Source organism: Fringilla coelebs, assembly GCF_963513975.1.
Source record: "Fringilla coelebs genome assembly, chromosome: 17".
Taxonomy (NCBI): domain Eukaryota; kingdom Metazoa; phylum Chordata; class Aves; order Passeriformes; family Fringillidae; genus Fringilla; species Fringilla coelebs.
The window spans coordinates 13,368,292-13,391,580 of NC_140043.1; the positions used below are offsets into that span (position 1 = coordinate 13,368,292).

General features: G+C 40.1%; 1 protein-coding gene across 4 annotated transcripts; it reads right to left on the minus strand.

Moving 5' to 3' along the window:
* Positions 1-195: 195 nt before the first annotated feature.
* Positions 196-23,231, minus strand: MPHOSPH9 (M-phase phosphoprotein 9). 4 transcript variants are annotated; one of them, XM_084217306.1, is made up of 25 exons: positions 22,796-22,858; positions 21,562-21,629; positions 20,986-21,118; positions 20,603-20,753; positions 19,291-19,380; positions 16,056-16,537; positions 15,692-15,815; positions 14,935-15,025; positions 13,629-13,735; positions 13,159-13,284; positions 11,968-12,404; positions 11,204-11,362; positions 10,179-10,266; positions 9,080-9,295; positions 8,211-8,258; positions 7,781-7,845; positions 7,248-7,349; positions 5,548-5,685; positions 5,258-5,400; positions 4,347-4,511; positions 3,911-4,031; positions 3,486-3,589; positions 2,476-2,681; positions 2,040-2,108; positions 196-1,125 (listed from the first exon to the last, which is right to left on the minus strand). In XM_084217306.1, the coding sequence occupies exons 3-25, from the start codon at positions 21,090-21,092 to the stop codon at positions 1,024-1,026; spliced, it is 3,441 nt and encodes a 1,146-aa protein (XP_084073432.1). In that variant the 5' UTR covers positions 21,093-21,118; positions 21,562-21,629; positions 22,796-22,858; the 3' UTR covers positions 196-1,023. The 4 variants fall into 4 exon arrangements, with proteins under 4 accessions (XP_084073432.1, XP_084073430.1, XP_084073431.1 ...); XM_084217304.1 differs by having other exon boundaries at positions 5,225-5,400; XM_084217305.1 differs by lacking the exons at positions 21,562-21,629; positions 22,796-22,858 and adding an exon at positions 23,116-23,231 and having other exon boundaries at positions 5,225-5,400.
* Positions 23,232-23,289: the final 58 nt, after the last annotated feature.

Sequence of the window (23,289 nt, forward strand, 5' to 3'; positions counted from 1 at the left end):
TGTAATCACATCATTGGTGGCCAAACATCTTGAACAAGGACAGAATTTGAAACACACAATATGATTAAAACCTACATTATCTCTGATGTAATATCCCAGAGCCTATTACTGTACTTGGGCAGGAGGAAAGAATCTAATTAAACATTTATTTAATATTAAAATACAAACCAAAATATCAATGTTGGACAGTAATGCAACAATATGTCAACTGGCAAATATGTATTTTTTTCACCAAGAAAAATTAATTTATGTTCACAAATACATGAAATGTACACGAACAGAACACTGGCACAAAACCCAGCCTGGCACAGGGAACCAAGTAACTTCAGTAAGGAGTTCCAGTCCTGGAGTGTCAGCTGGAGCTGAGTTGTTCACTGGGAGGCAGGAGGCTGCTGCCAGGTGAATCCTGGTACTCACAGTATCAAAACACCCCTCACTGTGACTGCACTTGGGAGGCATCAGATCCATCAGAGAAGGATTTTCCTGCCCCAGCCAGCCACAGTGCAAGTATTGCTCACAGTTCTGTCCCAAGGAGAAAGATCCATGGTAAAGGTTGAAGTTAAAAGGATTTACCACAGAACAGAGGTTCTCTTTAACACAGGTAACTCACATTGCTTTTTGTATTCAAGTCCAAAATCTCCTCTTGGCTAATATTTACATCACACCATAAATATTTATAAAATGGTGGAGGAAAACCAAGTGCAAAAGGGTAACACTATCATTTTTTTCTGAAAACAAGCTGCCTTTTCATTTCTTATTATAAATTGAATATCACTATTTAAAAATAATTAATATTTCTAAAAATATTACAATACAGGATAAACATTGATTTCTCAGGTGTAACAAAATACGTTTAAAATAGAGGTGGCTGTTTGAAGTACAAAATATTGCTGTTTGTAAAGGGTAACATGGTTGCAAAACTACTTTTCAGGGTTTATAAAAATACAAAACAATTTGCATTTACTGAGTGCATCGTTATATATTAGTGCAAAAAAAAATATATTTGCAGTCAAGAGAGAACTGTCAAAGATTTGCAGAGGTTCTCAAAACATGAAATCTTTTCAGAGTCATTCGTATTAACCCCAAATCTCTGTTAATTCTTTCCAAACGATCTTCCAGGGCTTCCTAAAAGGAGGAGTCAAAAGAAAGAACAAAAAGCATTAATAATATATAATGAAATCCAATGATCCTTCTATAATTAGGAAACTGCTATCATTCCTATATTCCTGGTATCCTTTTTGAGGCCTTGGGTGCATTATCACCCAAAAACCAGAGCCAGACCTACAAACTTGTCATGTTATTTTTATGGTATTTTTTTTTCTTTTTTAACAGATGACTTACAAAACTCCATGAGAGAAACCTGACAAGAATTAGGACAGGCTAATAATTAGGAATATTAGGCATATTTAGGAATATTGGGCATATTTAGGAAACAGTTGATCACTGTAGGAAATGGCAGTATTGATTTAGTGGAATGCACTTTTAATTTCAAATTGATAAACTGGTAACATACCCTGAGATTACAATTCAGGAAATGCTGAAGTTGAAGGCTTTGCATAGACCTCTAAAAGACAACTTTGAGACTTGTTTTTATTAAAACAGTCTGCAGAGTTTTCCACAGAAAGCACTTCCCTGTATTCCACCTAAACCAGTTATTTTTACCTTCTTACTTTCTTCTCTGTACTTTCAAGGAAACAATATCCTACCAAACAAAAAACTTTTCAATTTCTCCTACAGTACAACATCCTCTCTGCAGCTTCAGGGATCTATTTCATAGTCACTGCATTTTGTTAATGCATTGCCTTTATCTCCCTCCCAGTTCTAGCACAAGAACAGGCTATTCTTGGAGTAATTTGGCAAAAAGCATCCCATGTACAAAAAATAGAAGATATTAAACAATATAAAAACCCTAACATAAAAACCAATATAACAATTCCCTCAGTAATCACACTCACTACCCAGAGGATCTTTCCTCTACATTATGTATTCTCAATTGTGGAAGAACAGAAGAGAACAGTAGTACAGAGAAGCTTTTTCACCTGATTTAGTCTTGCTTGCAAGGTCATTCTTCCACCAGAACAAGGGATTCGGCTGAGTGCAGCCTCAATCTAATAACAGAAAACACTTCAGCTGTAAATTAGTTTCAAGAGCCAGTATGAGCCTTCCTAGCTCCTCTTACAGAAGGAGAGGTGAGCTGTATGGATTACAGCTACATGGAGAGTTTTGTTCTTTAACACCATAATACTGTGCCTACCCCCACCCACAGTGGGTTTATTACAGTGACTCTCCTTTAATGAATTTAGGGACAGGGAAGGACTGCAAGTAGAGCAGGGAAGGACAATGGCACATTCCTGATGTGACACTGAAGTTGTGGATGAATTTCAGCCGTGCATTCCATGCATAAAAGCCTCCATCCCTCACCTCTCACAGAACAATTACTATTTGTCACAACTTGAAAACAAAAATAATCTTTGCCTGTTGCTTTTCGTGAGTCAGCTCATCAAAAAGCCTCTCTGTTTCAGCCAGAGTTGGAATCCTTGCTGTGTACTTGAAGTCTTCCTCACAAGGTGATTGCACTGCCTCGTGTCTCTGGCTCCTCTCCTCCCAAGCTGCTGCTTTCTTCATTCCATTACTGACAGATTCAGTACAGGAGCTGTGCCTGACACCTGAATGCTGCCTTCCTATCAACAGAACAGGGATCTTTTTATTGGTTTTGTAATTATCTGGGAAATTGTTACACAGGACAGAAAAAGAAACTAATGGCAGTACAAGCAGTGTGGTTTTGGCAGCGCATGAACTGAGGAGAGGGACAAGCAAAGCCTCAGTTCTTGCCTTGAGCAGCTTCCCAAAGGAATGCAAAACCTTTGTATGGGTCATCTTTCAAGGGATTTTTGAAACACAGCATATTTTTTGGTTAACAACCAAATTCCTGTGTTGTACTAATTAGGAATTACTTTTACTGGTACATTTCTAAATATCACCAAGCTGACTTGGTTGTCATGCAAACACCAGTCTAAATAAGAGCATGGATAAAACCAAAAAGCAGAACATGGTGACAAGGATTACAGAAGTGAGGAAAGATCAATCACTTCAAAAAAATTGAAACAACTGGTTTTATTAGTTACTCTTTGCTGTCCATAATGCAATGTTCAGTAATAGGATTTTATTAGTATGACTCAGTGTGTACATCTTAATATAGACCCCACTAAGATATGCACTGTATAACTGAGTAAGCACAGGGAAATGTATTGCCCTTCTTTCTCAATTTAATTATTTTTCTTCTTCCACTGTGTTTGTGCACACATATATACATAAAAATAAAATACTGTATGAACAGGATTTCTCTGTCTACAGGAATAAGGCAAGATTTAAAGGATTTTTAAAAGTTGGACTTCACAGAGTAAAGAGTTAAGCAGCTACTACCACTGTGGAAAGAACTGTGGTAGAAAAATAAAGAACAGTTTCCCTCCACTTTGACAGATTACCTTCTACATCATCTAGTGAGTTAAACTGGAGCCTCTTCCTTGGATTATTGTGCTGTAAAGTAGAAGTAGCACCAGTTTCCAGGTCATCTAGAAGTATATCAAACCTACAGAGCAGGAAGCACACAGCAATTATTTGTCAGAAGTCATGTATCAAGCAATACATTCTTTTCTACTATTTCACCTTTTGGTTGAATAAACAATTTTTTTTTTTTAGAAGAAGAAGACTGTAGTCTTCTAAATCCTGTTCAATCATTCTACAATTTCTTGGCCAGATTTTAAAAAGCACAACTTAGCTTTATATTCAGAAATCTTCACAACTCATTTTCAAGGACATTTCATTAACAAGAAACAGCAGCATTAAGCCTGGATAAACATCCTGCTGCTCTAGAAATGATCAGAACACAACTGTATTCACAGACTCATACCTTGTCACTGTGTTTTCATTTCTGCTGAGCAAATGGCTAAATCCAGGAGAGAGGTTTTCCTTTGGAGATCGTTTAGGGCTGTATGTCACAGACACTGGTGTCAACATTATCTCTCTTCTTGCTGCAAAAGACAAAGTATGTTTATCTACCTCACACTCCCCAGTGCAGTACCTCCCACTCATGTGCTTACAGTTTAAGAGTGCTCTTCAAAGCTGTCTACATGGTTATCTGCATTAGATGAGAAATGCATCACAACATGCAAAAATGAAAATAAACTTAGGACTCTCATGTATTCTGTGATTACAGACATTACTTTTTTCAGACTGCCAGAACAATGCAGAAACCCTGTCCCTATTTTTCCATCTTCTAGAGCAGCCTTTCATGATCTGACTCTGCTTTTTGAGTAGTACACAGCAAAGCTGAGAAAGGCACTGACTGGGAGTGCTGGATTTCCTGTTGGCAGGAGGAAGGGATGACGACCTCTGGCCAGAGGGGGAGCTGAACCGTTTGGGTCTGTGCTGGTCTCTCCCTTTCTCTGGAGATCGGTTTGCAACCAAAGAAGGTTCAACAAACCCCACAGTCTGACGTCGAGTTGATGGTTCTAATTAAAAGAAAAAAAGTTCTTATATTAACCAATCTTTTTCAACACAAGAATTCCCAAATATGCCCCTGAACTGAGCTTTTTATCCCTCACATCAGTGTGTGTGATTTATGCTGTTCTGCTCAAGCCTCTCTTCTACTCACAGAACAGTTTAACTCATGAAAAAGGATCTTTGCAGTGTGTGAGGGAGAAATTATGCTGAGTAACACTGTTTGATAGAGAAACAGTGGAAATGAGGACAAAAGCATCTTTTGGGAAAGGCTGAAGAACCTGCCTGAGGCTCAGAACAAAAGATTTTAAGAAAGACTCAGCATTTTCTCTAAATCAGCATTGTTAGAGCTCAGGGCAGTCCCACTTCCTCAATTCCTTTCCCATACAACACCATGGAAACTGAAATGGATGTGGAGCAGCCAGAGCTTTCTTAGGACTCCATTAACTGTTTATAAATACTGAGATATTCTTAGAAAAGGGGACATTAACTAGTTTTCAGCTTGAGAGCTAACAACAACCTCTGCATTCCCCCATTCTAAACAAATCACTAAGATACATAACTTTGAATTTTCTTAGGAGAACCCCACAAGTTTGCATGTCAAAGCCTTTTTTATCCCACCACTGAAGCCTGGTGGACTTGAATGCTGAGAATACCAAAGCCAAAACCATGCAAACAGAAAAGCCAGTGAAGACATGTTCAGAAATATGAAAATAAGAGTTACTAGCTGGTGCATCTTCTTTTTCTGTCTGTGTACCCCAATCTTTAAGAATTTTTCCTTCTTCAAGTTCTTTAAAGGCCTTTATAATTGGTGCTTCTGACATCTCATTTTCTTTCTTTTGTATTGTGTTGGTTGAAGAGTCTTCCTGTGAGGAGTCTTTCTCAGGAGGAGAATGGTGCCTTAAAGAGTGTGAGGTGGTGGATGAAAAAAAAAATCAAGTATTTTATTTTATTTCATATACCCAAACAGGAACAGAATAAACAAAAAAAACATGGAGAAATTTAGTTCAGATTTTAGTTTAGTTCAGGTTTCAGAAACTAACTCACCTAGAAGGAATATAGGTTTCTTCCAGCCTGTTGTCTTTGGGGCTTTCCTGGCCCTCCAAAGGCTGCCCAGTGAAGATGGAATATTCAGCTCCTGGTATCAACCACTTTCTCCTGCTGACATCAGGAGTTCCCAACTTGCTGTGGGAATAAAAAGCTTCAAAATTATGAAAGGCTTTGGTTGGGGGAGGGGGGGGGTTATGTTTGTTTCTGTTTTGTTTTTTAAGAAAAACCTGAGATTTATTCCAGTAAACAGAAACAAATATACAACAAACTTGTAAATACTGTGGGAAAAGTAACTGCTTTTAAAAACATGCTTGTAAGGTAAAAATAGAATATTTGGGAGAAAAAAAAAGCCATATGTTGAGGTTTCAGTCTAAATTACACAATATGCTCAGAATGCAGAGCTCCACAAAGATCTTCGTGTAATTTAATGCTGCTTACTCAGAGCCAGGTTTGGGTTGCAAGTAGATCTCAACTAATTAAATGAAAACATTTGGTGGAGATTACTGCAGTAGTTCAGAGCATCTGATCCCAGTTTTCCTTTGGACAATTATTAGAAAAAGAAAAAAGAAAAAACAAGAAAAACCCAGCATTGATGACCTGAGAGGGATGAATATCAACTAATAAGTATCAATTAGTAGATCATTATTTTGAGATAGCAAAAGAAAATTGTGATTTCTATACACAGGAAAGCAGATAATTAGGAAAAAAGGGACTTGTATACCCAGGCTATGAACTATAGGCACTATTGTGTAAATCTTTCCTGCTGGGCATTCAATTGAAATGAGGCTTTCCTTGAGCCTCTGGGATCAGTTAGGGACAGATTAACTTCTAAATCCATATTGGCTCTTACATCCCCCCCTCCCTGATGAACATGGTCTGCCATGTCCAGGCCTTCCTTTTTTCTGTTCATTGTTGAGGGTTTGGTTCATAAATAAATATTAAAAGAGGTCTGAACAGAAATCTGTCCCTTTAATATATTAATACATAAATTATTTCTGGCTTCGTAATCATCAAAATTCAAACCTCCCCAAGATACTCCTGTTCCACCCATCCCAATGGGCATCCCCAAACCACAGTAATTGTCATTTTGGGCTCCACAGCATCAGTGCTGAAATGGGAGAGACACTGAACAGGCCATAACTGAGTAACAAAAAACCAGAGGGGGACAAAGCTTTTCAGGCCTTTAAAACTTTATAAAAAACCCTCAAACAAACAAAACCAGAGCACAGATCAACTTAAATTTCTTTAACATAAATTCCCAATTCAAAGCAGAGTGTTCATTCTAACTGAACTTCCACTCTACTCTCAGGTTCCCTGTACAAATTCTATTTAGAACCACCCTAAGCAGGAATCAGCCTTTCAAACCAATGACACACAAGGAAAACCTCCAATCTCTAATTGGGCTATCAGGTTGTATTCCCAAGATCTTTGTGCAGTATGGGAATTCAGCTGAGCACTTGAGACCTAGCAAACACTCCTTTGGGAAGAGCAGGGACAGCTGGGCCAAGTCAGAGATACATTAGCCAGAGTATTCAGTTGGGTTTAGTAATTTCTTGGCACATCCAATCTCTGGATTACATCACATGTGTTTAATCCAGCTCAGCCCATGGACTGACCTCATCTTGATCCATTTTTAGCCAAAACATGTTAAAAGCTATTCTAAAACACATTGTTTTCATGTCTTAATGTTCACTTACTTGGCACAAGAGGTTCTCAAACGATTTTCACTTATATGGTGAAGTTTCAGGGCATTTTCATGTTCCACCTGCTTGAGCTGAGCTTCAAGTTTTAAAATGGTCCTTTAAAAGATGCATTAGGAGATGATTTAAATAGCACAAAAGAAACATCACATTTCTTAGGAGTTTAGCTCATTTTATTCAGATATTCTGGATGAAGCAGGAGAACAAGAGCGACTGCTGCATTTCTGTCTATGCTCTATCTAAGTATGGATATAAATATGTATTTGAATTTGAAGTTAAATAAATCAGGTAATCTGGCCAGAAAGACAGGACCAGACAACACTGCTGTGGAAGCAGAGGAAATAGAAAAAAAAAAGCATATCCTAAATTAATGAGATTTTTAGTTTGTACCAGTAGCATGAAACAACATGAAATGTTTCATAACATGTAATTAAACTTGAAAGATCTACAGCCCTCACACTCTGCAAGCAGACATTTAGACCACAGTTTGTATTTCATATTGTTAAAACAATAATAAGTTTTCCAGTTACCTTTTCAAATCAGAAATCTCTGTGTTTGCATCAAGCAATTTGTTTTCAGTTGTATTTAATGTATCCTACAAGGACACAAAGAAAAATGTAAAAAGTCCCGAAACTACAGAAGTGCATTAAATTAAACCCAAGTAACTCCACATCAGTCTTGGAAACAACACATCAATTACACCTTCCTAGTTCAAAGGGTCCATTAAATTTCTTCAGCTTTCACTTTGCAGTATTTTTGCTGCCTATGACTGGAAAATAACAGATTCCAGTTTCCTTCCTTTCCCCTCCAGGAATCTTAAGAAGAAAGTTATCAGTAAAGATAAATATGGATCTTTCTGTTTGAGCTTTTTCAAAACATTTAAGTTAATTCATCTAATTCCATGGAATATTATCACAAAGTCTGCATGTTTGGGTTTTTAATTATCCACTGTGTGCCTACCTTTACTCTTTCATGTTCTTTTCCAAGGGATTCGTATTCTCCTAAAAGCTAAAACAAAACAAAAGAACACCAACCCACAGTGAGACCACAGTCAATTAACAGTTTTGTTGGCTGCTGTAAAATCATCTCAACAGCTTGGCTAACACATGCAGAAGCACTACAGGGGATACAAAATGTACTTTAATAGTATTTGTTAAGTTCTTATCATCTTCCAGTTGGAACAAAAAGTTATAGACAGGACAAGAGGAGACAGAGCTACTTATAGAATGTATTTCTAATTTTCAAATTATTTGTCTCTAAAGAAAGTGAATGAATGAACCACTAAGATTCCTCAGAGACTTTAAAAGTGAATTTGTCTTTTGAAATTTCAATTGTAAAAAAGAAGTTAAAGCATGAAGTAGCTTTTTCAGCTAATACCCATTCTACCAGTCCATTTAAACATTCCATAAAGCTCTCCCTAAAGAATCAGAGGAGCAATTCCTTAGATTCAGACAAAAATCATACTCTATAAACAGTTTTAGCAAGTTGGAATGAGGTATGAAAAGTTTAGTCCATCTCCAGCAAGCTTAAGAGAGGAAAAATTACTTTCTAAAATAATTTCATGCAATATCTTCAACTTAAGAGTAATAAAATTCCTGAGACAGACTATTGCAAGGGTTACCACATCAAGTATACACTTGCTGCCTTGAATTGTTAAGTGTCTTTTAGGTCCACAGTGCCCTCCAACACCCAGCCTAGTAAGGAGTCAGCTGAGGAATTTCTGTTTTCTTGTTGTGCCTTATGACTTCCCAGCTGTAAACTCAGTGTTTTTCATACCTGGGACTTGCTGTCATTCCCCTGCCAACACCATCATCCATTTTCTTACTCACATTTTGAAACATTTTGTTTTCTTCCTGGAGCCTTGTGTTTTTATTGTCAGATAACCTGTAAGCCTTCTCAAAAGCCTCCTCCAGCTCCCTGAGCCGGGACTGCAGGCGGCTGATGGTGTTGTCCTTCTCCTTGTGGCTCGTGCGCATTTCCTCCAGCCGCTCCTGCAGGGCCTTGGAATTGTCACTGATGGCATAGAAACGCTCCCTCCAATCTGCCTGCAGGACAGAAAACATCCTTCAGAGTGTTTGAAACATTCTTATTCCCTGGCAGACTAAATTTCTAAGATTATTTTTATCTCAAAGAATTATCTTGAAATCGCCCGCTCAGAAAACAAGGGTACACGTGTACATGAACTAACAAGATTTTTGCTCATTTCTTTGACTTGGAAAGAATGAAAATGAAGATTAAACCCAAAATGTATTCATTTTAAAGGATCTTAAATATCTAGAGGTGAGGCCTCCAATCTATTTGATTGACTTACTTCCCAGCATAGACAAATGCCTAAAGAAGGTGGAATTAGTCTCTGCAGGTGTCTAACTCTGACGACAAAGTTTAATTTTCATGACAAAGTGTCCTGGTTTTTTACTAATAATAATTAATTGAAAAATAATTAATTAATTTGACTAATAATTAATGCAGCTATGCATTAATTTATGCACAAGCAAACAGGTCTGGCCCAGCTAAAAAAAATTGCAAATACACCTAAAGACAGTATTTTTGCCCAAGCATAAGTGAGACTTCTTTTATCACAGATCTAATAAGAAAGTAATTAAAACAAAATAAATAAATTAAGAAAATTTAAAGAGCAACATGATAAACACATCACAGTATTTCACTCTTAGACTTTGTTTGATCCCTGCTAACCTGGAAAAAAGTTCATGAGCACAAGTGATGATGATTCAAGAAGGGAATCCTAAGAAACTCAGGTAGGAAAGTCACTGTGTAACATGTGGGCTGATGTTATATATTAAGGGAAAGGTTGAAAGGTTAAAAATAAAAAGAGATAAGTATGGAAACACTGATCAACTTATTAATGAAAAAGTTCATTCTTTTACCCTTTTACTTAAAAAGCAACTTGATTTAAGAACATATACTTACCACTTGCTTTTCTAGTTGATTATTCTTATTTTCAAGGGCTTTTATGTGAGCACTTGCTTCATTCAGAGCTGAATCTAACTGGTCACACCTACTTAGAACACAGAGATTACACCAATCTCTTGAAATTTTCAAATAATAAACCTACATTTTATAGCCTTTTTTCCTTCCTCAAGCATGCCCAGAAATTTTGGTGCCCAGCCTGTGATCTCCTCCCACATTTTTCAGCCCCAGCACTCTCTCTGCTCAGAAGGGCTGAGGTGGATGGGGGTGAGAAGGAAACTGGGAACACACAAATTTTGTGCAGTATTTCAGCTGTCTAAATGTGCAGTGTGTGTTTTAACTGGCAATAATGACACAGAAATCACATCAGTATTCTCTGTACAGCAAACACTCGAGCTGTAGATAACAGAATGCACAGCTGGGGCACACAGACTCCAGGGTAAAGGCACCAATGAACTCAGGACTGCTCCTGTGTCACCTGTGGTTGTGACATGGAAGGTACAGGAGGATGATGTTCACCAGCATGACAGGAAAGCAGAATCTTCCCAACACAAATCATTCCATTACAAATTGCTCAGAATACTTCTGCCTGCCAGCCATTCCTGAGGAAAGCTTGCACTGGCTCCAGAAAAAAACAGGTCAAACAAGAGCTGAGGTCCAAACACCACATTTACTGTCTAACAACAGTGAACTGATCTTCACAGAAACATGGAATAGTTTGAGTTGGAAGGGACCTTACAGCTCATCCAGTTCCAACCCCTCTGCCAAGAGCAGGGACACCTTCCACAAGATGAGGCAGCTCAGGGCCCTGCCCAACCCCTTAACCAGGGATGGAGCAGCCACAATTTAGCAACTGCATTAAATAATGCAAAATTTATATTTAACAGAGAAATATTAGTATCACAGATGCATGAAATCTTCAGAACTGAAGAGGGACATAAACTGTTCAAGATATTCCAAACAAGGATACTCAGTTTTTATAGAGAGCACCATGTAAAGAGAAAGACAAGAAGGACAAACAGCACCTGTCAGCAAGGCTTTGATTGATTTTCTTCAGCTCCTCAGATGCAGCAGTTCTGTGGCTGTTCTCCAGCTGCTGTTTCAAGCTCTGGATCTCAGAGTCATAGTAAGCTCGTAGATCAGCGATGTGTCGAGCGTGCTTTTCCCTCAGGTTCTGCCTAATCCTATTTTCAATATAAGAATTTTAGAAAATTCCAGCCATCCACATGACCATGTGGATTAATTTGTGGATTCTGGATTCATTTGGACATAATGAACTCAGCATATAAATGTCTCTTACAAAACTCTATTTGCATTCAACCTAAAGCAAAGGCAGAGAAGTCAGCTAAGGCAGAGAAGTCCTTGCATTAATAGAGATAAATATTATGATTATTATTATATACAAATAATATATACAAACACAAAATAAAGCTTTACTTTTTTACAAGCTCTAATACATGGAATATATGCCCTGTCTGTTTTTCCAGTGCAAATCATCAGAGCTTCAACTGTGAATGGAAGATATTTATTTTTCCTAAGCACAGTAAATTCTGTGCTTCTCTGCATTTGCTTCTAAAGAGGAAAATAACCCCCCTCCCAGAACTCTGAAATTCCCTGCCTAAATGAACTCCCTCACACAGCCTATGAGGAAATGATGTATTTTTATTTTTATGTATAAAAAGACATGACCAAGAGAACTCGCATATTTCGTTTGGCTTACTACTATTGTTTCATTCCTTTCATGAAAGTACCAAACTTCTGACCTCGAAAAAACAGAAAAATTACTTACTTTGACATTACCACAGGATCTTCAAGAGATGCCACTGAAAGGCTGTAATCTGGCAAACTGCTGTCAGCACACTGAGTAAGAGAAGATGGAGTTAGAGTCAGTGTTTCTTCCTCCTCAGTGTTGACAGAATTATCATTGCCAGCATCCCTGTGAGCCACTGGGAAGGGAGAGCTGGCCCTGTTTTCACTCTGGAATGGGTGAGTTCTCCACAGGTCCAAGTGCACAGCTCTGCTGCTGGCAGGGTGTGTTGGAGAATCATCCAACTGAGATGAATGACTTGTCTGGGAAAAAGAGTCTGTGTCACAATGACTTGGAAATCCGGGCTCTGCCATAGAGTCTGGAGAAAAGGGAGCAGAGTCTGCAGGAGTCCTGAAAAAACAGAGTCCCTCGTTCTGCTGGCCTGGCTTCATATGCAGGGTTGGGTCCAACGTCAAGATCTAGGAGATAAGTTACAATGCTAAAAAAATTGTGATTTAACTCCATTTCCAAGAACAAGATTTATCTCAAGGCATCAGTAAACCGTATAACATACTGCAGGTATTAGATTGAATATTATTACAATCATTTGGAAGTGACAAATAAAATGTCAATTCTGCAACACTGAAATGACAATACATATTCCAAATTATTGCAACTTGAGTTTCTAAGTTTCCATTAATAAAGGACATATCCAAGATCTGTAGCTTTCTATAAAACTTCTGAAATTTCAGTTATGCAACCTGAAAGACTATGATGTCTGTGTGTTGAAACAATAACCTTGCAGGATTACAACAGCAATTACCTAAACAGCACAGTCACAGAGCAGCCACCATTCCTGGGTTATGTACAGGACTGAGAGCTGTATAAAAAATAGATATGAAAAAGAATCATTTCCACAACCTGTGCCTGTTCTGTTCCACGGGTGGAACGAACTTGTCTTGTGGGAAAACCCTGGCACTGCAGTTCCAGGTGCAGCTCAGCAGCTGCAGCCCCAGCAGCAGCAGATCCGTCCCTGCGGCATCCTCAAGGTTGTGCAGCAAAGGTGCTTCTCTGCTCAGGCTGTTCTTAGAGGTTCCTCCAAGCTGGATCCTTTCCCAAGCTGCTCAAATTGCTGTTCCAGCACAACACTGGAGGTGGCAGCAGGGGCCAAGCCGTGTGAAACCAGCCCAACACATCCTCAACTGATCCGTGAAGTAAAGAAATTGATGTTACCTCTGGTGGGTGACTTGGCTGGGAAGAAGGCATAAAACTCTGGTCTGGCATCTGCTTGTTTTCCCTTTGTCTTTTATGATAAATATCCTTCAGTGATGACAACTTCCTTTCATCAGCAGAAGACAACTTCAACAGGCAAAATTGCTACATTACTTTTTCTGAACACAACACTCCACCCCCAATAGAGATAAGCAAGTTCTGGGGTGGGTTTAGCTAATAAACACACAGCTTTATTCAAGGGGTTTTAACAAGGCACATACACCTTTAACATACTAATTAGTCACTTCTCATCTCCTATACACAGCTCCTTTTGCATGACAAAAGGTCAGTAAATTTCAAGGGAGGATAGTGGGGTGCAGGAATAATGAAGAGCCAGGATATGAAACACTGAGATAACAAAATCCATCACAGGCAAACAGCAAAGACAAAAAGCAACTACATAATAACTTTTAAACATGCACAAAGTTTACCTGAACTGGTGATACTTTTGTGGAGAAAACATCAGGCAACTCACTTCTGAAATTCTCCGGTAAAGTGTGATACATCTCCTTTTCATCTAATTTCCAGTATGAAAGTCCTGATGAAAAAAAAAAATCAGAAGCAAATTAATTCTACAGATTTCAAGCTGGCAGCTGTAGAACAGGAATCCAAAACCCATTAGTAAAATGTTATTTCATCAGTAACAAGAATGATACATTAGTTATTTGTATTTAGTGCTTAAGGATGTCATTAGAGCATTTACCAGGCCAGGAGTTACAAAAATCTCAATGCAAAGCACAGGCAACATAATCAGTCTCACATCATACAGCACCAGGGACAAGAGCTATAAATCAGTTAAAACACATAGATTTGGTGTTCAAGGGGCAAATCCTCATTTACAACCAACTTACATTTCTAATGATTCCAGTATAGCACTTAAATCTGACACCACCCAAGGAATAATCCCAGGCAGCCACCTGATATTACAAACTCTTCACTTTGTGCAGCACTCTGCAGCATGCAAAGACAAACTACCAGGACTAAGAGGGATGGCACAAGAGCAACAGACACAGCCTCAATCCCACTCCAATCTCTTAAATGTGTCCCTCTCTCAGTGGCTTGTGAAGAAGCAACAATTCTACACAGTTTGCAGGGCTGCATCTCTGTGCCCCTGTCTGTTACTGAAATGAATCCACCCTGTTATGATCAAAATATGTGAATTAGTTGTCTGGCTTTGATAAAAAAACCCAATAATCACAACCCCCAAACCCATGCAAATCCACCACCAACCACCCCTCACATACACTCCAAAAACAACAAAGCCAAGTCTTACCAAAACACAAAAAAAAAGCAACCCTCCCCCCAAAATGAAAGAATCACCAGGTTACACACTGCATTATTCTGTTCTTGTCTATTTACACAGTTAGTGAATCATGCCCTTGGCTTAAAGGAATTCTGCCTCTATTACCATGAACTCCTGTAATTACCACACCATTGATGCTAATATTTCATATCCTACCATGATATTAATAGTAATTCCATTATGAAACAGTTTTAAACATGAAGTTCAGCTTTGAAATGCTGAGAAATTTGGAAAAAAATCCCAACTGCTGCATGTCCTACATCTGCCAGCAGCAATACACAGGAGCTGCCATCAGTTTGAAAACAGGAGCAAGAAGCAGAATTAATGCTATAGCAAAGCCTGTCAGTGCTCAAATCCTCCCCACCACCCTGAAGTTACTGGAGTTCCAGTTAGAGTTTTAAAAATGAGAATAAATACAAAGAAATTAACTATACCTGGAGCTTCTGACACTACAGAATTTGGACTTTCCTTGGGTTGATTGAGGTAAAAAGTGTATGGCGGCAAAGCAGCATCAGTAAGGTTTGTCTAAAATTATAATGGAAAAACAAATTCAGAAGGAAAATCACAAAGAAGGGGGGGGAAAAAAGCAGCAAGGGTATAATATTTAAAATTGCATACAAATGTTATTAGTCTTTTTAAGCAAAGAAATTAAATACAATTATACAGCATGATCCAAACCTAGAGAATTTGTATTGAGGGTAATCATAGCCAAAAGTGGAACTAAGCTAAGCCACATATTTTAACTGGTATCTCCTAAGACATGTGCCTGTGGTTTTGTCCTGAGCAAAGTGGTTAATGCCTTAACACACAAAGAATCCTGTGTGCCAGAAGAGGCATCACCAGCTGAAATCAAAGATCCTTCAAAAATTACAGGGCACGATAAATTACCATGACCTGAAGCCTCAGCTGAGAGTGTGGCCATTATCTCTACAAAGAGAGAACATCTGCCACTCAGGGAGGTGTTGAGACAAAAATTAGGTAATGGATAAAATAAGCTAAAATAGCTCTGTGCCTAAGTATGGAATGATCCAAGAAGTAAACTTTGCCCACGTGAACTTTAAATATGTGAATGGGAACTCAAATGCTTAAAATATGAAAGTATATGCTGAATGAGAACATGCTGTAACTCTGAAAAAATACCAGTTACAAGAATAGCATTAGAAAAACATAATGAAATAAAAAGAGACTTACATTCTCAAGTGGTAATCTCTTCACCCTCTCATTTTCTTGCATAGAGTTCACACATGCTTCATCTGCAGTTACTCTTTTAGGTTGGGATTGTTTCAACTTTTGTGCCCATGATGTTAAAGATGTACTAGATGGTAAGAAACACACACATACACTTTAAGGTATTTCCCCTAAATATATCTACAACAGCTGAACACTGGAGATGCAGACCTGCATCACTCAGAAACATCAGGCTAAATAAATATATTTATCTATCAAGCAGCAGAACATCCAGAGGTTCCACTCAACTCAGACATGCTCCCACCAGCTTTTACTGAATAGGGATTGTCTATAATAAATTACCATATTTACAAAGTTCATCACTTACCTGGGTTTTTTCCCACATGGATGATCCTCATCAGCTTTATGTTCCAACCCAGGAGGAAAAACCAAACTATCGCTCCTTCCCGATGCACGATTCTCCTCTGGTTTCTTTGCTGGAAGTTCTCCGTTATTCTGCGGGCTGCCTGCCTGCCCGTGCAGCCCTGCCCCGGGGGGAGGCTGCCCCGCGCCGGGGCCGGGCAGGGCAGGGCTCAGCTCCGATGTGGACAGGGAGCCGTAGCCGCTGTTCATGGAGGCCTCGCTGCCCGCGCATTCCTGCTGCACCCCCGTGGCCTCGGCCTGGCCTTCCCCTTCTCCGCATCTCAGCTGGCTCACCAGGCTCTCCTGCTCCTCAAACGCCTCCGAGCACATCCCCATGGGGCCCGGCAGGGAGGGGAAGGTGTGGCTGAGCTGGGAGGGCACAGCCCGGCTCCTGGCCCGGGTGCTGCTCTGCAACCTCACCAGCTGCTTTATCTCATCCTGAATCAGCTGCACGGGGGAAAAGGCACAATTCCCATCAGCTCCTGCCACAAGTCACATTCCTGTTTAGATGCATCTTCCATTTGTGTTATTAGTGGGAGATTTAGAGTATTTATTCCATATAACTCCAAGTTTTCATGTGCAGACATCTCATGCATAAAGTAGATAAATACATACTGTGCATAACAGTAAATATAAATAAAACAGTAAAAATAACAGTAAAATGTCCATGGGAACAATCCTTAACTCCATGCAGTGAATTACGAGTCTCAGTAGTCATTATTCATGTAAAAAACATGCATGAATGTTTTCACTAATTGCCCTCAGAACTAAAGTTACCTACCAGCCAGCTAAAGAAATACAAACTATCCAGGTGCTTGGCTAGATTTAGGTCTGAAACACTTTTTCACTTGGATATACATTTTTAAAGATCTCAAGGATGCTTTGATGGAAGTATTAACCATTACTCTATCATGAGAATAGGAATAATGTACCTCTGCAAGATTATTGCATAAAACTCGACTTTCAAAAACCCAATTTGGATGTTATGCTGTTAGGCTCATATGGTACAAAGTTCTACCTTTTGATTGTTTTGGTGGCTGATGGAGTGGAGCAAACCCAAAACTGCATCGCTAGATTTAACAGGTCACTTACTCTCTAGTCTGCAAGACTTATTTCAGTATATTAGGTAAGTAATTTTTTGAAGTTCTAAGTTTTAGAGCTGTGCTCTGGACATACTGAAACAGCTCTGAGAAATAATTAATGCTTTTGCCAAGGGCTGTGAAGAGATTTCACATTTGTGCCTGTGGCCAGCACTTCTGCAGAGTTCAACTGAGATTACTGAACTGCAGGAACACACAACTCTTGCACGACAGGACAGAGCAAAGAATTGTTTTCAAGAATATATTTCAAACTAATTCCCTCAGGAAAGAAAGAAGGAAAAAACTTGCAATAATTTTAAGAACATGGAACTCAAGTTTTTTCACAGAACTACAGTACATTACTCACATGTGAATAGCAACTGGAGAGAACAAATTGAACAAAAATTATTTGTTCTCTCAAAGTAAGAAATAAAAAAGAATACTTAATTTCAGAGGAACCTACATATAATGCTAGTCAGGATCAAGCCTCAGATTTTATTAACTTGCAATAGAACAAACAACTGAATTTCAGTTCAGCCTTTCCCTGCCAAAAATAATAAACAAACAAAAAACCTGGGATGAAGTTTGCTTCCACTACAAAGTTTTGTGTTCTGCTAATGATTTCAATCATGACTGCAGCAATCATTTGTATTTTCATTCTGTGATCCAACTCTCAGGAAGGTAGGGAAGGGAGAAAATAAGGGAAAGAACAGAACTGGAGTGGGGGGAAAGAAGATCAGATTCACTGCTGACATTCAATCTTTGTCATTAATACCCTGTGCAGGAAAAGTGAAAGGCTCCTATTCCAATTAAATTGCATTTTTACCTCTTTTTGCATAGTCAAAAATAACTGCAAGAGATGGAAAAAAAAGGGAAAAATAGGATGTACTTTGTACAGTTTTAGGATTGTAATTTTGGTTTTAAAATCTCTTTGATAAAGTCTGATCTTGGGATGATCCAGCTTGTCCCTGGCACAGTTCTCTTTTTTTATATAGATCACATAAGCCAAGGGCTGACCCCACTGATTCCAAAAGGAACTCAAGGTTTTTTTATCCCTGTTCTCACATGGATGGAGATTTTTATACAGTTGGTCTTGAAACCCAGCATGGAGCAAACCTTATCTCAGAGTCATGCCAGCGCTGATCCAGCACCTTGCTTTTCTACCACAAAAAGCAGATTATTATTAGTTTTGTGTCTTTTTGTTCCTCTCACTAGAATGTGTTGAGTTGCCTGTGTTTCAGTGTTTTCCCTAGGTCACTGGCACACCAGGGTAAGTTTGGGATAGCCCCATCTATTTTATTTAATGCATAAAATAGCCCAGCTCTAGCTGTTGATTTTGTATTCAGTGTGGCACCCCATGCAGTGAGAGAGCCCCTGCTGACCACACCCTCAGCTCTTCCAGAGGTAGCCTTTCCTATTTAAAAAAAAGACAAAAACCAGCAAAGCCAACACAATGGATTAGTAAAGACTATGATCAGCAACAAGTGAATCAAACCACTACAGTAAGAGGAAGGAAAAACAAGGGTAAGGAAACAGGAAAATAACAAGATGGGAGGGAGGGGGGGAAGGAGAAACAGGAGATAGGATAAAAGGACAGTACCTCTTGGTAATTCAGTTCAGGAACTGCTGATTACTACTAGTGTGGAGGGCATCAGGAAAGGGAAGGGAAAAACAGCAACCAAAATGATGAAGATATTAAGCATTATATATTTATAGTATTACTGTCTGTTATATATACATATTCATTGCTTCTGTTCTAATGGATAAATAGGGTTCAGCAAAAATATGAACCTTCATATGGATTGCTTCTCATTCTTAGAAAGGAAACTGTTCAACTGAAGGTGTTCAGCTATTACAGTGATGGTTTTCCTGGGCTATACACTCTCTGGATGAGGGGATGATAAGTTGTATAACATTTTTTTAATGAAAAGAAAGCTATATTGTCTCAAAATTAGAAATTATACAGTCTAACAGTTAATAAAAACCTCGTAGCTACAAAATCACATTATCAGGTGAGCATTTCCATTAACTGCCTCTCTACATTGTTTTGGAGAAGCATGGGGTTGGAGGGAGAAAAAAATCCTTCAGCTTTATCTAGCTCCATGAACAGTCATTACTTACTTGGATTTGATGGTGGAACTGCTCTTGCTGGGCATTTATTTGTTCCTGGCATTGTTTTTCTACCAGTCTCAGTAGCTGTATCCACCTTGTCTATTAAATCACAAAGTGAAATAATTAAAGCACAGAAATATTGCACCTCTTACCTTTTTCTCTGGCTACAAATAGCTTTGCAATCCTATCCTTGGGTGTTGACTTCATACAAAGTTGAGTAACAGCACTGTGGTTGCCCACCCCACAGCATGTTCAGCCCCCACCATGCCAATCAATGGAAACTAAAAGTAGGAACAGCTGCCAGCAAAGAACAGTCAAATTCTGGAAAGGTTGATTCCAGTTCCATCAATTACAGGCAATTCTAAAATTGAGAATTAAACACCCTTCTGTCCATCCACTCCAGTAAGAAACTCCTCCCCTCAGCAACCCAGCTAAAGGCCATGATGCATAATTATGTCATGGAAACTAAGAGATAATTTTTTTAAAAAATCAAATACACAGCATTCCTGAAACATGGCAAAATCTGATGTTTAAAAACTATTTTATGCTAATGTTTATGGAGCCTGGTGCTTGAAGCACAGGACACGGGACACAGACATCAATATTCTGTTCCTGGAGGTGTTAAAGAGAACCCAAATTAAGCATCTGTCAACACACACTTGGATGGATCCCAGCCAGGGAGCTCAAAAATCTGCAAGAACAAGCCCATGGTGTGGAAAACTGATGCTCCTTATGATAACCAAATATACTGATGAAATTTAAAATACCAAAGGACAAAAATGTTCAAAAAAGTGTTTGGGAGAATTAGTTCATTGAAATCACATCATTATTTTTGTACTGGTTTAAATCTGGAAACAAACTAATCACCTACACATCTTTACACATGGACTATATAAACAAGTCGAGGAAAACAGAACCATTTTTAGGAAAAAACCCTTCTAATCTCTAGGATCATTTCAGACCAGTTTGATGTGATACATTTTTAATGATTTCAATTTTTCAGTTCAAAAACTTGCTATCTTTATTGTAACTTTGGGGGAAAAATGTTAAGATCCATATTATATTATAATATATATATTATCAATATTGCATTATTACATTATAAAACACCAAGATATAAAGACAAATATTGTAAAACACTAAGATAAAATTGCAGTAAAATTCAGCCAGGTGATTAGTTCATTTATTGTAAAAGGATCTGTCCCATCATTAAGAATAAACACAGATCTTGCTGCTGAATTGTATCATTAGATTTGTTTTCCAAAATGCAAAGCAAATACATTAACACCACTTTTAAAAAATAAAATTTAATATCAAATACCTCACAGTTCCTCACAATTTCTGAATTAGCATGTCCAATGTTCTGGATATCTTGCATAAAGGAGGCAAGCAGCTCAACAGAACCAGGCTTTAACGAGGACCTGGTATTCCCTGAGTAACCAGAAACTCCACTGGGATTGGATGAAGGACTTCTAGAGAAACACAAGGAAAACAGTTCCATTATTTATTGTGTCAGGTGTGCAACACAGTGGCCCAAACAATGCACTCCATATGCCAAGCTGCCAGAATTATACACTCAATTTAGGACTCTCATCATATTGAAATAAAAACTTCACCTTAATGCCAATATTACTGTGAAGGCATGCTAACTAAGCAGAACCAAAATAATAAAAATAATTGTTGGTGATTCCTTCAGCACATTACCTGTTAGAATTCAAGTTGCAGACAGAGCTGTGGGTGTTTCTGCCATCAGAGTCTGCAGAGCACAAAGGGGTTTCTTGTACAGAATTCAGCACATCGCTGTTTTCCATATCTTAGTCCCAAGTAAGACATTACCCTGAAAACAGAGAGAAATAAACATCACTCTCTTTCTTTCACACACTCACCAAAAATAATAAAACTGAGACCAACTGACTTAGACTGGGGTCGACCAATTCTGCCATTTCTCTGTGTAATATTTGGCTTACTTTTTTCACAGATCACTCATTTCACTGTTATTATGTAACATTAAATCAGAAATCTTTGAAATTGAGCTACATTTCTGACCAATTAATAAAACAACAAACAAAGGAGTCAAACAGGAATCCCACAGTGGTTGAAAACAGCAGCTGGTTAACTGAAAGCATCATAAATAAATAAATACACAATACTTGGGCCACAGTCTTACAGCACTCAAAGCAGACTGGCTGTAGAGAGACTAAAATATTCTTCACTTTCTAGTGAAAGTTTGCCTACTTTCACTAAGAAAACCCTTGAAATAATTAATTAACCAGTTCTTACATAGGGGTTATTTCAGCACGTTGTACACCCTGGTGAATTCAGCCTGTGTTCTAACACTGAAGAGAAACCTTATGATCATTTCATGGATGGAAAGTAAAAAGAGACATTAATAAATATCATTTTGGTAGCCTGATAATGCTAGAGAACAACTTCATGCTGCCTTAAAGAAGCACACCACCTCCAAGGCACAACCATTCCTCTTTACAGGGCTTGTGGGCTCATGGGTTTTACAGATTCAAGTTTTCATCATTTGCAAGTTCTTGGAGATCTATCTCCAACACTTTCAGAAGCCTAAAATATTTTCACCAGAAGGAAACTACTGGACAACTGCCCTATTTTCTCATATTTTACTGGAGCCTGCTTGGCTTTAGCAGAAATGTTTTCTGGGTACTCACTCACTATCTCCTGTGGGTAGGGCTGAAAATGCCAGAATTAGAAGTAAGTTATCACAGACACACACATCCCTCTGGCAGGAAGAAAAAAGAAGAAAAAAACAGGGCTTTCTTCTTTTTTTAGAGGTCAGAAGCCTGCAAAACTTGCAGGTTATCAGGCTGCTAAGCTGACAGCTCAAGGGAGGCTGGGAGTGCCACTGGAGCAGGGGATGGGGGCTGCATCATTCACCCCGAATGCCCAGGATGGAATCATGGGTGGCCTATCTCGGCAGCACAGCAAATGGGTGGGACTTAGCTGTGACACAGGCTCGTTTCATAACCTCATTAGAAGTCTGTTCTCGATAAAAAAAATATTAGCGAGCAGTAACCGTGCTGCGGGAGCGCCGTCACCCATCGATCCCACGGCACAGCGCGGTCCTTACGCGGCCACGCAGCTGCAGAAAGGGGCACAATACAAGCGGCGAGGTGTTTTTAACTCAGAAATATCGGCGCTGATTTCGGCGCAAACGCCGGCGCAGACACACAGCCCGCGAGGTTCTGCAGCGCGTCCTGAGCCTGACCCGATCACTCAGCGGTGACAGGGCGCCCCGGTCCCCGCCGCCGCCAGGCCCCCACCTCCCCACGGACCTTGAGGGACCCTCAGAAGGCAAAACGAGTGCGGGGCCGCAGCGCCTTCAGGAGCCGCCCGGGCCCCGAGGGCTCAGCCCCCGTAGGGACCCCTCTCGCCACGTTCGCACCCTCGGGGCCGCCTCCCGTCAGTCCGTAACCCCCTCCCCGGCTCCGCGTGCGCCCCGTCCGCTCGCCAGCGCCGCGCTCGCCCCTCCGTGCCCCGGGCCCCTCACATGTCAGCCCTCACACGTCAGCCCGCACTCGGCGCGGCCCCTCCACGGCCCCGTCCCTTCACCGGCGCCCCCCCAGCGGCTCCGCCGCCCCGCCCCGCTCAGGCCAAGCCCCGCCCCCGCGCCCTCATTGGGCGGCCGTTCCTCGCGCTCCGCGATGTTGACAGTGCCGCCGCCTCCGATTGGCTGCACCGCCCGTCACTCTGCGGGAAAGGGGCGGCGTGCTGGGGGCGGCCTCGCGACTCCGAGATGGGGCGCAGGGATCCGGCCAAGGGCGGCGGCGCTGCCCCCGCCGGCTGCCCGCGGGCCCGCTCGGTTCCTACCCGCATCGCTGGGAGCCCACGGCGCCCGGCAGCCGCCTCCTCCCGTGGCCGTGAAGCGACGAACAGGCGCGGCCCTGCACCGCCCGCCCGGCGAGTGGCGGCCGAGAGTTTCGAACGTGGGGACGGAGGTAGAGGGCGCTGCGCACTGAGCCCGGCCCTGTGATTGGCCGCCTC

Coding starts and splice junctions, on each gene's coding strand:
- MPHOSPH9 (XM_084217305.1), bottom strand. CDS start 21,092: ATGGAAAACAGCGATGTGCTGAATTCTGTACAAGAAACCCCTTTGTGC. Junction 16,538..19,290: donor AGTTCCACCATCAAATCCAA/GTAAGTAATGAC, acceptor TCCCCCGTGCAG/CTGATTCAGGATGAGATAAA. Junction 7,350..7,780: donor GAGATTTCTGATTTGAAAAG/GTAACTGGAAAA, acceptor CATCTTTTAAAG/GACCATTTTAAAACTTGAAG.